The 16448-nt window shown below is 36.3% G+C and overlaps 1 protein-coding gene across 2 annotated transcripts in view; it reads left to right on the top strand.

The window, feature by feature from the left end:
• Window positions 1-16448, top strand: part of CCDC88A (coiled-coil domain containing 88A) — a 77310-nt gene that overhangs the window by 50495 nt on the left and 10367 nt on the right. For both annotated transcript variants that reach the window (XM_009886014.1, XM_009886016.1), the window contains exons 17-27: window positions 1637-1775; window positions 2399-2575; window positions 3109-3270; window positions 5980-6257; window positions 6462-6605; window positions 7650-7836; window positions 8197-8342; window positions 8976-9068; window positions 9262-9476; window positions 14955-15038; window positions 16095-16298. In XM_009886014.1, coding sequence (XP_009884316.1) covers window positions 1637-1775; window positions 2399-2575; window positions 3109-3270; window positions 5980-6257; window positions 6462-6605; window positions 7650-7836; window positions 8197-8342; window positions 8976-9068; window positions 9262-9476; window positions 14955-15038; window positions 16095-16298 — 1829 coding nt within the window. The remainder of the gene's footprint in view (window positions 1-1636; window positions 1776-2398; window positions 2576-3108; window positions 3271-5979; window positions 6258-6461; window positions 6606-7649; window positions 7837-8196; window positions 8343-8975; window positions 9069-9261; window positions 9477-14954; window positions 15039-16094; window positions 16299-16448) is intronic.

The raw sequence follows: 16448 nt of genomic DNA, 5'->3' as shown, positions 1-16448 counted from the left end.
CAAGTGGAAACACTGGTTGGTTTGAAATTTTGCTGTGCTACTGTCCTTCCTTTCCATTATTCATCCAAAAGGTACCTGGATTGCTTTCCTTATATTGTTGTGTGGGTGAGGCACTAGCAATTATTTCATCAGGCCTGTAGAAAGCTAGGTTCGTTATGACCAAAATTGCTTCTCTCACTTTGATGACAAATAAAAAATGCACAGTTTTTCTCTCCCTGATTGGAGAGAGCTGCTTTTGCTTTTTGTTTAATGTTCTTGGTACCACTTCCGATTCTTTCTGTTGAGGTCTAAGCTGATCGTGCTTGATGAGTTAACTTTGAAGTGTTTTCCATTTCCTATTGCCTTTTGAATGGCTGTTGTCTTTAGACAAACAGATTTATGGATTTTGACCCTGAATCTGAAATACCCAAATCTCAATGATATTAGAAAATTTGTACCATCTTTCATTATTAGTGTTCAAAAGGAAAATGGATGTTGGCTCTCTGCTATTGGTCTTTTTCCTTCTTTGTTTTCCCCATAATCATATAACTTTTTCTTATTTGTAGCTGAATATATGCTTCAGCTCAAGAAGATGAAATGATATCTATTCTACTAGTCATAGACTGCCTACTGTTTCTTAAGTCCCTGAGAATTACTTGTCATACCTTAAAATCTAGGATTCTCATCCTACTATGTGATGCTACTGGACAGCTTTCTACTTATTAATTCTTTTACCATTGGTCTTCTGCTCCAGTTCCTGACTAGATCTAATGCTGTTCATTCAGGAGTCTCTTGCAATCTATTCCATTTGCTAAACCGATAGATTCTTCAGTAGTCAAGGTTGAAAAGGGGCATATTAGTGGTTTGTTTTATTTTGTCCTACTGTGGGGAGAAGCAGGGTGTTTTCCAGATTCTGAGCACATGTACAGTGACTGAACTGCTTAAGAGTGAATTATGAGTGTGGTTTTCAGTATTTTCTAAAAAGGAGATGCTGTTCTAAACAGATAGATTCTAAATCCAACCACTTCTCTCCCAGGTATGTGGTTTGGGTTTTTTTGGTGCCCAACAATATTGTAAATACGGTAAAAAATGGAAGCTTTACACATCAGGAGCTGTAACAGTCTTAAAATATCAGCAGCTGGGCTGAGTGAGCAATTTGCACATTCATACATCAAATGAGTATGCACCTGCAAAGTACTGTGTTCCGTCTCCTTCCCTAGTGCCTCCTCTTTGTGAGCTGGCAGGAAATGGAAATTGATGAAAATCTTGCTCTCCAAATACTTCACATTCTAATTTAGTTCAGGTCCCCGCTGGATTCACTGGAGTGGAGCCAGAAGGAAGAGTGCTGTCATCACACACACGCTAATGATCCAAATAAAGTCAGCCCCCTACTGCTGTGGCTGAATGTGGGGTTTTGTGTGTCTAATGTTTTAAAAGAAAGAAGGATTAAAAAATGTTTTTGACTACCATCTTCTGTTTGGCTTAGACCTAGGACTTGATACTAATATTGAGGTGTCTTCGTGCTTTTGAATAGAGTCAGCGTTCTGGCATGTTTGAATGTAGCTATGAGACTACTGTTTCAGAACGTTTTAGAATTCAAATACCTCAGGTAATTTTTTGAAATACAGACTTTGTGTGTGATATCATTGATCAGTAGGTATAAGCTTTTGGAGTCAAAATTAGAATCTACACTTAAGAAGTCTCTTGAAATAAAAGAAGAAAAAATTGCTGCTTTGGAGGCTCGTTTAGAAGAATCAACAAATTTAAACCAGCAACTCCGTCAGGAACTTAAAACAGTAAGGAGAACAACATTTTTTTCTACAAGATTAAATTACTCCTGTACCAGCTATTGTTATTTCTACACTTGACCTTTTGCGTAAGACAGCAAAAGATGGGCCTTGTTTGGGTAATACAAAGCAGGACAAACGTATTACTGCTTTTTAAGACTGCAGTAATACAGGGCCAGTGGTGAAATCGCATGAAAAGTTGTTGAGTTTATTCATTGGTTATTCGGTATGTCAGGTGGATAAGTAATCTGAAGTAGATTTGATTTGGGATGCCAAAAGTAGTCATTTTCAGTTTTCTGATCTACTTTGAACAGCCTAAGTGGGCTGGTTAAAATAAAAGACATAGTGTCCTTGGTTTTAGGTCTTTATTATAATAAAGTTGAGGGATACAGTTGAAAGCACTGAAATAAAATAGAGATCTCTTTTGGTTAGAAAAGTGTTTCTTATGGTTAAGCTATACATATCCATAAATAATTTGTACATCACCTCCCAAAAATATACAAAAAGCAAATTTACAAATACAGTAACAGAGCAATTTCTGTTCTTTGAGAAGTGGTATGGTCATGTAATAAATTAGGATGTAGAAAATGGAAATTTCTAAACCTAATGTAAGTTGTCCTAAATAATTTCAGGTGAAAAAGAACTATGAAGCTCTCAAGCAAAGACAAGAAGAGGAAAGGATGGTTCAGAATTCTCCTCCAAGAAGTGGAGAAGAAAATCATTCTGTCAATAAGTGGGAGAAAGAAAATCAGGAAACTACTAGAGAATTACTGAAAGTTAAAGATAGATTAATTGAAGTAGAAAGGAATGTAAGATGTGGTTTTGAATATTATTCTGATTTTAATTATTTGTTGTGAGCTGTTCCAGTAATACAAATGAGAGTATTGTTAAGAAGGTATGCAATTTATCACCTGATTTATGTACCAATCAGAATCTGAGTTAAATATAATTTATGAAGCAGCTGGATTCTGCTCTGACGGATGCTGTAAAGCACTTGACCAGCATTTAAAAGGAGATGTGGAAACCTGAATTTGCCCTTTTGAATCCACAGATATCTCTTAAGTCCCTCTTAAATCATACTTATTTACATGAGTCATGGAGATTTCCCTACTATTTCTCCATAGGTACAATATTAGGTACCCATTTTTTCAATCTTAGCCTGTAGTGATAATACTACTGTGTGTTACTTTTATATAAGGTGTTTTACATTTTTGTTCCACCCTGTAAATCTCTGCAAAGTCACGCTGCTTTGTTTGTTTTGGAGAAACAGGTTTTATTTCTTGAAGGTCAGTAAACACCTGTGAACTGAAATTATCTTTTTTTTTTTTTTAAATGTTCAAAGAATGCTACACTGCAGGCAGAGAAGCAAGCTCTGAAGACACAATTAAAGCAACTTGAGACACAGAACAGCAATCTGCAGGCTCAGATTCTTGCGCTTCAGAGACAGACTGTTTCTCTACAGGAACAAAATACAACTCTACAAACTCAAAATGCCAAGCTGCAGGTAATATTTTCCTATTTTGCTTTCAACAGTAAATTTAATTCAAAGTTTTTTCAAATGAAAGCTTTAAAGCTAATGGCATTAATGTATTGTAAGTCACATTTCACTTCTGGTACAGACGTGGAAAAGAAGGGAATGTGCAACTAATTGTCAATAAGAGCAGTCAAAAAATACATTGTGTGCTGATGAATAATAACCTTTCTAGAAGTTGGTTTAAATCCTTCGTTTGTCTAATTTAAACTCTTGACTTTATACTTAGGAGTAGAGTAGATTCTCTTATCCGGTCTTCTAAGATAATATTTTAAATTTCTTTTTTACTTCTGAATTAGATCAGTGAAATAAGGTCTCCAAAGAGACTCTAATAAATTTAGTATTTTGTCTGTTTTTATAAATAGAGTTTAAAAAAAAAAGCCATACCTAAGAGAATAATCAAGATGTTAGTAAGTACAGAAGGCTTGAAAGAAAACCTTTGAAAACTACATAAATATGTGAAAATTGAATTCAGATAATTCAGAGGAAAAAAAAGATAATGTGTGACTATGGAAATGACAAAAATGGTTGCCTGCAGAGTCTTGCAGCTCTTATGGCCAAAATTCAGACGTCATTCTTCATACTTTAACAGGGTTGTTAAATACATCTCTTTTTTTCTTTGCTAAATAAAATATTCTTGTTAATGGTTCTAATGCTTTTTGGCATTCTAAGAATCAAAACTACTTAAAGTCCATAATTCAGCAGAAATAGTAAACAATGTCAGAAATGATGGAGGGTGAAGGAGTCTTTAAATGAGTAAACAAATACTGCATTTTGTGAATGCATCAAGTAATCCTCCTGTCTCTTTGTGGAAAGCAGAACACAGTTTTACCACAGATGCATTTTCTATCTACCACATTCAAATCTAATTAGTGCACAGTACTCCCCTTTGTGGCTGGCAAGCCTATGAACAAAACAGAATATTTGTGCACGCACTGTGTCTCTTCTAGTCGTTAAAAATTAGTGGATGTGGGCATGGAAATATACCATTTGAAACAGACGAGGCTATATCTCTGGGATTCAGAACTCTGTATATTTTGTAATACCATTTGTCAAAACCCAGAAATATCTATGTAGTTCCTTTTTGCCTCATGAATTGCACAACAGCACAGGCCTTTCCTGTCTGATAAACCTGTAGAATTAATTAACTGTAGATATTTGAAAGTATTGGCAATGTAGTTTTTGTTGCTGGGGATGACTGAATGATGTTACACCCAACAGACTGAGGAAGGGAATTCCCCTTCCTTGAGAATCCAGCTGTTTTGCTTTTAGCTTCAGGTGAGTTGCAAGACAACTCTACATCAACTCTAAATCAAAATGAAAGGTGAAATACATTCATGAAAACGAGTGATTAACTATTAGCTAAATCCAGAGTGCAAAGTAAGCTGATCTACATGGGCTATGTCAAAACTGTTCTTAGGTGACTGTAATTCTACTCTTCCTTCTGATACCCGTAAGGAACATACAAGAGAAAGGATGTTTCAAAGGATAACTGGGAATTCTGAATTAAATCAGACTCGGGATTCAGTCTGGGAAGTTTCACAGCATACACTGGCAGTCAGACATGACTTCATTTCCAGTGAAAGGTTCAGCTTTCTCATCTGTAACAAAGAATGCTGCAGTTTCAACAGAAAGGGATTTGTTCCTTAGTAACAGTGTGCACTGGAGTGATAGATTTTGTTCCTTAAATAGATACCCTGAGGGTATTAGAAGCCTCAGTAGTTTGTGCTTTTCATCTCTGGAATAGGAAAGAGAAGGAAACTATCCTAAGACAGGTCAGATGACAAGCACGTTAGATATTGTCAATTCTTCAGGATATCCGAGGATTATAGATTAGGTTAATCTTTCCAGAGGTACACCAAGTAAAGTGTTTTTGTTGTTTGGTTTTTTTTAATCTCTCTAATGTTGAAGGCTTTACTGCATTAATGAACATTAATGCTGTTCTGACGTAATTGTTGGAGAAATTGTACTCTTCTACAAGACGAGTACTTTCTACCGGATCTCACAACGCGTACATAGTCATCAACTGACTTTACTGTTGTTGGAAGAGAACTGTGAATGGCAGTTCCTCAGTAAAACAGAATATGGGTAGTTCCTTCCAGGTGCTATTATTTTATTTCCCTTTCTCTCTGTTAAATGGATACTACTGTTTGAAGTCTCATTGTAAAGGATATGTGGGTACAGTAAGGATGTTATAGTGACAATAGAGAGTCTGTACAATAAAAATATATTTTTTTAAATCTATGCCGATACGAAAGTTCCTTTTATTTTAGTCATGTCACGGATTTGGCTTATGTGATATGAGGATCACTGGTGATCCATTTCTCTAAGATATTTTGATACTAGAGCTGTCAATGCTTAGAGGAAAATGTGCCTCTTGTTTAGATAGCACTTTCACAGACATTTGAAGGTAAATAATAATTTGACACGCCCCCCCGTGTCAATTTAAGGACATGCTCAAGTGCTTTCTTGCAATACTGCTATGAAAATACTCTTGGAAAATTTTGAATTGGAACTGTCTAAAGGGATATAAGAAAAAAGTGTTCACATTAAAGGTTGTCAGGTAATGGAATAACTGGAAGGTTGCTAAGATGCTACGGGTTAAACTCAAGAAATCTTTCGATAGGAGGAGATAAACTGTGAAATTCACTTGCAACTCTTGTCACATGTTTATGGCTGCAGGTTGAAAATTCCACCCTTAATTCTCAAAGTACATCTCTTATGAATCAGAATGCACAACTGTTGATCCAGCAGTCTGCTTTAGAAAATGAGAACGAATGTGTACTCAAGGAGCGTGAGGATCTGAAATCATTGTATGATTCACTTCTCAAAGATCATGAAAAACTGGAACACCTGCATGAACACCAAGCTTCCGAGTATGAATCTCTGATCGCTAAACATGGAAGTCTTAAATCTGCACACAAAAATCTGGAGGTGGAGCATAAGGACTTAGAAGATAGGTAAATACTAATAGGCATAAGTGAAATTAGAGTATGCAATTCCTGACCAAAAGGCAAAACATGCTTTATAATTAGTGTGAGTAAAATTAGTATTACTTAAATATAACATTAAGATATTTAAACTTTGAAAGATCACCTTTAAAAAAATTCCATATTTTCTTTTCATTCAAAAAAAAGAAACTTAAATATTATTTTTGTTTGCAGGTACAATCAGTTGCTGAAACAGAAAGTACAGCTGGAAGAATTGGAGAAAGTACTCAAGATAGAACAGGAAAAAATGCTGCAGCAAAATGAAAAACATGAAAATGTAGCAGCAGAGTATAAAAAACTTTGTGATGAAAATGAAAGGTAACGCAAAAGTCTGATATGTGTATTACTAGAGCTCTGAGCACTTGCCAGTACAGTACAACAGGTGGTGTGTCCTCTCATGTTTCTTAATATCTGATGCTGCAATTCAGGACGTTTATGGTCCATACCTTATAGCAACTCCACTCTGTTGCTCTGTGATACAGTCATTTTAGAAAAACTGAACAGGAAGAAACACCACCCCCCCCCCCCCCCCGCCTCTCCCTCCTCCCCCCTCAAAAAAAATAAAAATCATTCTATTCTGAGGATACTGAATTCCACACAGCATCTTGAGGAATGCCAGACCAAGCCCTGTGCGGTGTGGTTGTGAGCTGCAGAGGGAGCAAGCCACCCTGTGTGAGTTCCTTAAGGGGCAAGATAACTGAGGTTAATGCCAGTAGGAGAAGTGCAGTGGGTGGTGAAGGCCTGCTTGACCCCTGCAACGGAGGTATAGCTCGCCATAAGTAGTTGGGTTTAATAGTAGTATTTGATAGCATGATACTTCCGTCCTCAAGAGGAGGCATTACGATTTGTTCATTTGGTAAAGGGGCTCACAATTAAATGCCTCCTACCTTTGGTGTTGTGTGAGGATTAGTAGGAACTGGAGGTTGTTTTTAGAAAGGGACGTGGCAGCGCCCAGTAGCCCTGAGTCCAAGAGTCCATATATGCAACATCTGTGGTCACCAAAGTTTGGACCATTCCTATTTCCTTACTGTTTTGTGTTGGCAAGAAATTCTAGCCATTTTGTAAGATTCTTGTAGTTTGAAAAGTGGTGTCTTTAAACTAGTTGTGATATCTGCATTTAGAAATCCTACGTTATTTTTAAACGTATGGGGATCCTGGAGTGTTTGGCTTTAAGGCAGAATGCATGCGTAAGAAGACTAGACTGAGATGACTTACCTACAGCATGTGATACCAAGAAATTTTTATATGTGTTCTATGGAGTAGTATAGAGCCCTGGAAATTTCATGCTTCAGAGGGAATGTGGGTCATGAATACATTTCCTTCTATCTGCGAGTATTCTTTTATGGTGTCTTTTAATTCCAGGCTTACTCATACATACAGTCAGCTCTTGAGAGAGAATGAAGTTCTCCAAACTGATCATAAGAATTTGAAAACGTTATTGAACAATTTCAAACTAGAGCAAACACGATTAGAAGCTGAGTTTTCTAAACTCAAAGAACAGTACCAACAACTGGATATTACATCAACAAAACTGAATAATCAATGTGAGGTATGTAAGGATGATGCTGTTTTACACAACTGGTATCATTGTAATATTTATGTAAGTGTATTTGTAGATTTATAAAATCATATTAAGTGCTTGAGAATTAATAATTTGGTTTATAGATAATGAAGTGGGTCTGAAGATAAATTAATTTGCCTATTGTACAGGCAGTACAAAAACTGGGGCTCATGTTTTAGCTAGACTGTATTAAGTTATTTGATGTATCAAAGAGACTTTTATCAGTTGAGTCATGATTTAGTCAAGTCTTCTTTTGATCAGAATCCTTTGTAGACCTAAATTTTCTTGATAATCTCATTATCTGTGTGTAAAATGCTCACATATGTACCATTTCATATATTTTAACAGCTGCTTAGCCAGCTTAAAGGAAATCTGGAGGAGGAAAACAGACATCTTCTAGATCAAATTCAGACATTAATGCTACAGAATAGAACATTACTTGAGCAGAATATGGAAAGCAAGGATCTCTTCCATGTAGAGCAAAGGCAGTACATGTGAGTTTTTAAAACAATGGAATTACTGTGATTAGGGCAGTTAACACTAATACCTTTTTTTTTAAAAAAAAAAGCTTCTGTTTTATATAGAAATTAACGTGTATGCTACTTCTGAAATGTTTAAAATAAAAATATAAATTATATATGAAAAGCAGATAACTCAAACTGCGCACATTATATTTTTAGTTCTAAAGGATCAGTGCAACTGTGTTCTGATGTGTACTGATCATGCAAATGAAGAATAAAAATGCTATTTATTCCTCATTCTTCTGCAAGCCAAGTTCCTAGGTTTGTTTGTAATCTGTAAACATTTTTTAGTGAATTTGAGAAGAGCAAATGTGCTTGTCTAAATGATTCTGTTAGAGCCTATATGCACTTTATTATTATTAAAAAGGGGGAAAACTTCTGTTGTGTAATAAAGGCAAATGGAAATCTTTTCCATTTTATATCGTAACATTAAATGAAAGACTGCTTCTTTGCTCTATCTCTTTCTTGATTTTTTCAATAAGAAACAAGTGTTATATAAGAATTCTTCGTGAAAACTTTGGAATAACAGATATCCAAAGGAACATGGAACTCGCACATTATATATAAATTTTTGAAGCGTATGTTATGATTAATTTCTGTTTACAGTGATAAGCTGAATGAATTAAGGCGACAGAAGGAAAAATTGGAGGAGAAGATAATGGATCAATATAAATTTTATGAACCATCGCCACCAAGAAGGTACTGATGGACATGATATAAAAATAAACTTAAATCTAAAACATGACATACTTACTCTGTTCCAGCTGAAAATCAAGAATTTGTTAAACTTCAGGGGAGCAGAATCATGTCTGTGTTCTTGCGTACAAATTAGGAAAAGTCTGAAGCCATATGTATTATAACTTCAATAAATGTACTGTATTATTGATAACAGAAGGGGCAACTGGATTACTCTGAAAATGAGGAAGCTGATAAAATCTAAAAAGGATGCTAATCGAGAACGTTTGAAGTCCGTGACCCTCACGCCTACCCGTTCAGAATCCAGTGAAGGATTTCTTCAGCTGCCCCACCAGGACAGTCAGGATAGTTCCTCTGTGGGCTCAAACTCTCTTGAAGATGGCCAGACCTTGGGGACCAAAAAGAGTAGTAGTGAGTACCGCAAAACGTTTTTTTTCTTCTAATAATCCTTGGCTAAATGTCTTTTTGGTATGATTAAAAATTAAGAGGTTCTCAGAGCAGGCTGTGTGTTTTGGAGAATTTTTAAAGATAATTTTTAAAGTCTTTAGGAACGAAGCCTGAATTAATTTATTAATGACAGTTTTACGGTGACTTCTTGCAAACTCCTTGAGTGTTTGGGCAGGAACTAGTTTTTAGCATTTCTGTAGCTCTAAGTGTAAATGTTAAAATACATTTACGATGCTTGGGTAAGATGAAGCAAGCACAGTTGCTGGGTCAGATGAGCAGAATTTTGGATAGAATGTCAGATGCTACCACTAGTACCCTATTTTGTTTCTCCCTCTTGTCCCAGCATGAATCCTTCCCCCTGTCTTGGAAGTGCTTTCCAAGCTGTGGCTATGCTAACACCCTTAGTTGCTGAAAAGATCTGTCTGAAGGTGTTCATCCAGCATCTCACAAAACCAGCGGTGAAGAATTCTGATAATATTTGAATATGCAATAGGAAGGGTTAATGTAGAGACTTAACTTGTCAAAAAGATATGAATTGTTACCGATCCTAAAGATTAGAGTTAAGTGGCTAAAAAGGGTGACTGAGGAGGGTACAGAGGTATGGACAGATCGAATATTCCAGACACAATTTGCTAACCTTGAAAGAGCCTGACAACTGTCATCTTAGGATGCCTACAGTATGAAAGACTGGATTCTGTGCAGCATGTAAATTCAATATCAGTATTTTTTGTTATCCACTCTTGGCATTAACTGCCCGATTTCTCACAACTTGAGAGATAATACTACAGCCAATTTTTCAGGTTGTAATGATTCTATTTAATAATTATGCAGCAAAAGCGTTTTGGCTATGCATGTGAAAGCATCAGAATAGATGTTTATTAACATTCACTTTAAATCTTTTCCAGTACTTTTAAAAAATTTAATGTTTTGGATTTCAAAAGACAGTAGATCGATATCCTGGTTTTTGTGCCAGCTATGAATTTGCTCTCTGTGTGTTAAAAATTATTAAAGCCATTATGGTGTATTTTTTTTTCTTATGTGCTTATTGCAGAACCTTAGTCAAAGTTAAAAACATCTAAAACCACTCTTTCAGAAAAACTTAAAATCAGATTTGTATTTTTTTAATAACTGAAGAAAACAGTAAGTTCAAGGGTACCTTTTATCACTTTTGTTGCTAACTTGTCAATTCGGGAAGTTTAGCATTTTTCAGCGTGAGGGTCTGTTAAGGTTCAAATCAAGTACTTTTGACTTTAAAGAAAAGCAACTTGCATTTACATATTGGAAGTCTGGAATTTAGCAGTGACTGAAGCTATAGTGGATGTGTTTGCATGTGTGTGAGTTTGAATCGAGAGTGTGCACGCTTTGGTTCAGACCATCTGCATCTCTGTCAACGATTTCATGTTCTGGAAGGGCTGTTTTATGTTACAGCTTTCTTTGCATGATCCTTGGGACCTTGTGGTGTGCAGTTACCCTTCTGGTGGAGCCATGGTTGAAGTTACAGTGGCTGATCCTCAAAAGAGGTTTGAAGTTGTTCAGACCTCATTAATTTTCTACTCCATGGACTTTGTTCATGTTCCCCTTAATCCCAGTGTATTTATCCACATACTGGAAGGGCTGATCTAATTTTGGATCGTAACCTTCCTCCAGTACACATGTCACCATGGAAACCACAGTTTTTGATAAAATTTGGATGAATTATGTGCCAATTCAATGCTGACAATCTCACTGAGACAGTTTGCGTCTCGCAAAATTAAGAGAATAGCTCAGTGTGAGAAGTACCAGTAATGGTGCACATTTTGCGGTCTATTTCTTCTGCTTTTAGAATGACTGTAAATCCTAAATATCAAGATACTGTGGCTCCTTTCTTTTCTGTAAGAAGTGGCTTGGTAGTAGGGGCTTCCACTGAAAAGCTGCAAGAAAGAGAAGACCTTTAAGTTGCAGCCTGTCTATGCAAATGCTTAGGTATTTTAGATTTCCACACTGGTTGAAGGCAGTTTCAGGTGTGGGAAGAGGCACATTCTGTTCCACCCTGATCTCCTGTGTCTGGGAATGGTCGTGGTTCTAGAGGGCACTGCTGAGGTGAAATGTCCTGTGTGTTCTTTGTGAGGCAAGAGAAAGCAGCTTACATTCCCCAGATTGCAGTCACTGGCACCAATGAGTGGTGTTCTCAAAAGCTAGAGGACAGAAGATCTGACATAAAGTGATCTTTGAGATGTATAGGTTTCCTAGCTCGTATCCCCTGTCAGAGAAAGCTGTCAGATATTGATTCCAAAATGAATTACCCTGCTGCTGCTACCACTACTGATAAATAGATTTGCTGTGTGACATCTGTAGATTTTCTTCTTTTGAAGGTGGTGATGGAGACTGTTTTCCTAATACAGGACACTTTCTCATGCAAATGTTTTCAAGAGACCTGTTCTCTTACATAGATAGGTGATCTTGTGCAAAAATCAGGTTGCCCTGTTCTGCAGAGAAAACAGCACCTGAGACCTCACAGAGTGCTTGAAATCCTTGTCTGATTCTGGAGGCCCTCTGGAAAGGAGGGGTGCCTGGATGGCTGTTACTGTACGCAACACGAGTTAAATCCTGCAGGCTAAAATCCTCTGACTCCAAAGTTTCACCTTTGCTTTTTGTATCTGTGTTCAGTGGTTGAATCAGGTGAGTACCATAGATCTGACATCTGCTTTGCACAGAGCCTTTTTTCTCCGCAGGGATTGGATACCATTCTGAGTTTTTGCTTGGCAAACCCAAGGCAGGCAAGTGGATTTTTTTTTCCCCCTCTGGCGAAAACCAGATTTCTTTTACTAGCTTCCACTTTAGCCATTTCAGCTTATTAACAATGTCCCAAGGAATTAGGGCTATTAGTAAGCCTGTCATCTTTAAATAGTAGTACCAGTAGCAGACACATTGTAACATATTAGAAGTGAAAGAAGTATATTTGGCTCCATTTTCTATTACCAAAAATTTTAGAAGATGTCAGCCTAACGTTTTTTTGTGTGCATGAACAAAATGGTTTGAGGATTTTAATACTATCCATATGGAATTCCCCAGACTATTACTGGCACACAGTAGGAGGATTACAAAATGGGAAATTTCCTGATCAGTGGAGGAGTTCTGCAGTACTCATCATTCATTCTCAGCTCAGAAAGCAAGAATGTGTTCATAGAATATTGAAAAGAGAAAGTTAATGAGTTATAACTAGAGTTCTTTGAGTAGATGATTACTAAGACCAAAATAGTCTTCCTGCCATTCCGCAGTTAAAATTTGCTGGAATAAAGGTGTAAAGAGCTAAAGCTGCCTAAGCTAAACTTTGTGGTGTCCTGTTTGTTTCTTCTGCCATTCTAGTGTTTTTTGCAGGAGAATTTCTTTAGCTGTGTTCTATGTAATAGTTGTATTGTTTCTTTAGTTGTATTCTATGCAGAAATTACTTGTGTAGTCTCTCAAGGAGGTTGCATTTTACCGAAGGACAGGTTTTGATGTACGATTTCCAGGTTATCGGTCTTTGCAGTGGAGTTTTCTGTTTGGTACAGTTGAGAGCCATAAATCAGTCCTTTTGGAGGTGATCTCTGTTAATGAACAAGAATTACAGATGACTCGAATGATTCTTGAGCATCTTCTGGTTACTTTTTAATAAGATTAGGGTGGACGTTTTTAATTAAGAGGGATCAGTTACCTTGTCTATAAAGGATTATAGAAATTACAAGAGTCATGTTTCACCACGATGACAAAAGTGGAAATAGAACAGAATTACCTCTTTGATTGGATGGCATTACTATTAAAACCAGTTAGTTATTTACCCGTTAGAAAGCTAGTTTGATGCTGTGCCTCATATTCCATTGGAGGGAGCTATTCAAAGTTATGTACTTTTATATACAGTTGGATAGACAACATGCATGTCTCCTTTATGAGAAGTTGAGCAGCCTCTCCATTTTTTGAGCTGGTCAGCATCTATGTTGATGTTGGTTTTAGCTTATTTCCTCAGGATCTACAAGAGGAGGAATGCTTTATTGATCGGAAAAAAACCCACCTTTTGTGTTTGTTTTTGACACTTGTGGCTGTGCTGATCATGCATTCCTTGGAAGTTGTAAAATGTTTTGCATTGTAAACTTCTTACTGTAAGTGCAAACACAGAATAATATGATGGAGAGGGAGATGTATTTCTCTTTCAAGGGAGTTCACGTGCACTTGTAAATGCGCACATATATATGCATTGCTGTATAAAATAGAAACTGCTGTATAACAAGCTGCTGGTTGTGCAGAAAACCAAGCAAATGACAAAGCACATGTCCCAAAAGTGACTTCAGAGTGATAAAATAAGCACATTTTGGGCTGATCAGCTGGACTATACTGCTTTCATATCTGCATAAATAAGAACTTTTCGGTAATTTCATTATGCGTTTCTTTCTGGATCTTTACATGCCAGTTGTTTGCATGTGGCTCCCATATGCTTGGCAGTCAGCTGACACATTTATCTGATGCTTCAAAATGCAGGTGTCTGCCAGTAATCTGTTACTAATGCAGAATAGCATTGTCCTGAATCTCAGGACAAGATTAACTGGTGACTTCCCCCTCCTCATCTTTTAATATTATTTGTAATTTTAACTCTGTTTCCTGATACTACGCATCTCAATTTTCTCTTAGGCCTCCCAAAATGTTATAGCAGCATTCCCATTTGGATTTACTATGTTTTAAATCTTTGGTATTTTTCAGCTAAAAAATATGGTGTATACCATTCCAGCCAATAAATCTTGATTTTATTTTTCTTATTAGAGATTTGAAGTGGATTATTTCAGTAAAATGTTAGTCACTGCACACAAACAGTAGATTGAACATAAGGTCCATAAAATTTTTCTACAAGACAGTAGATGACCAAAATTATTATTGAGCATAAAATTAACAAATGAAGACTGATAATAGATTGTGTCCTACTAGAGGTGCAGGGCAAAACATTACAAAAATTATTGATCTCAAAAAAACAATGATGTGAACATTATTTTAAAGTAGAAGTTGTACTTAGAGTTGCTTTGATTTTTAAGCTTTTTTTGTTTCACATTTTTCTTTATGTTCAAGAAATCTTATTTTTTTACAGTAAAAAGTATATAATAGTAAATTTCTGTAATCGTCTGCAAAGAAGTTACATTTATTTTTTCAAGAGCTTGGCATTTAGAACTTTCAAACTGTATTACACTCTTCACCATTATTTTCGGTGCATTTCTGAGTATATTAAAGTTTTCATAGTGTAGTTTTCATATTTCAGTGTAGTTTTCATGTTTCATTATCACACAGAAGCATGAGAATGATAGTTTCTAGCATAGCATACATAGCTTAAACTCAGACATTCATTTCTGTCCTTAGTTTCAACATTTAACTTCCATCTGTTCTTCTCCCTTTTTTTTCTTTCATTTCCCTGTTTCCGTTTTTCCTCATGCTATGACATAAAAGTGGTTGCACTGAAAAGACTGCCCTTTTTGAGGAACAGACCGAAGGAAAAAGACAAAATGAAGGCCTTCTACCGTCGCTCCATGTGTAAGACTTTATGACAGTTCAGCTTCTTTTAAATGGCTACACTGGCTTCCATTACTAATTTTTCACTAACCTCTCCCTGGACTGCGCTGTATTTTTCCTCCTATTTTGCAATGTGCAAGTCCTGCTACAATACAAGGAGCTGGAGCTATTTCTTTTTTCTTTTTTTTTTCTTTTTAAACCTTGGCACTGAATACTTTATATATGTGCACATGTGCACACACACACGTACCCGCACATTTACACGCACAAGCACACGCGCAGACATATATATATTCAGTGCATTGTGATTGCATATATTTGTATACATAGTTGTCTATATGCACATGTCTCTATGTGTATATAAATTTACAGTGCACTGTGTTAACATAAATAGTTCTAAATTGCACATTTCATAAGCCTTTTGTTAAGAAATCACTGTAATTTTTTGTTCAAAGAAAGTGTAGAGAAAATAGTGCAAGGCTGTATGGTGGTCTGTCACTCTTCAAGTATTCATCGGTGGTTGTTGCCAAAATGTTGTATTGGTTTATTTTATTTTATTTTATTTTTTAATGAGGGGTGGACAATTTTTCCTAGTTTTGTGAAGTAAAGGTGAATATCATCAGATGTCATCTTTTTCAGATCCTTTTATTTGTTGTTACGTAAAATACAGTATCCCTGCAGTAATCTGCACTGTACAAAGATCCTGTATCATTGTTGACATTATATTGTATTAGCACCTTTGCTCATTTTATCCCTCTTCATTCCATTTTGTCATTGCAACCAGTATATCAAAGCTTCTAACATATTTATTACATGTCATTGCAGCGCAAGCATGGCGATTATACCTAATAAAATCAGTTTTAAGAACCATACTGAGCTGAAAGAAGTCTCTGACTTACAACACTTCTCATTCATTGAGCTGATTGCATGTCATAACATGGATGATCTTGTTTTTATATCTTCCAGTATTCAATGCGCTTTAATGCTTAGAAAACTGTCAAATGTTTTGCAATACAAAATAAGAACAGAAGCAAATACATTGACCATGCTGATCATTTGCTTTCATTTGCATCCCAGCCATGAATGACCTGGTGCAGTCCATGGTCCTAGCAGGAGGACAATGGACAGGTAGTTCTGAGCATCTGGAGGGTCCTGATGATATATCTACGGGTAAAAGGAGGAAAGAATTGGGAGCTATGGCCTTCTCTACTACAGCTATCAACTTTGCAACTGTCAACTCTTCTACAGGCTTCAGATCCAAGCAGTTGCTAAATAATAAAGGTATAGGTAGAAGCTTTTTGCACCGTGATGTGACTATGTGTAATGGCAATTTCATGTAAATATTGGTTTTACTTACAGTTTGTTTTTCGGCAAAAAGCAACCTTAATAATTGAGTTGCAGTGCTAAGATACTGAATAGGTTTATTAACTG

The sequence above is a fragment of the Charadrius vociferus genome, unplaced genomic scaffold (genome assembly GCF_000708025.1).
Source record: "Charadrius vociferus isolate BGI_N301 unplaced genomic scaffold, ASM70802v2 scaffold455, whole genome shotgun sequence".
Taxonomy (NCBI): Eukaryota; Metazoa; Chordata; class Aves; order Charadriiformes; family Charadriidae; genus Charadrius; species Charadrius vociferus.
Note: the sequence above shows the minus strand (reverse complement) of the source record. Positions and strands in the feature narration are given on the sequence as shown.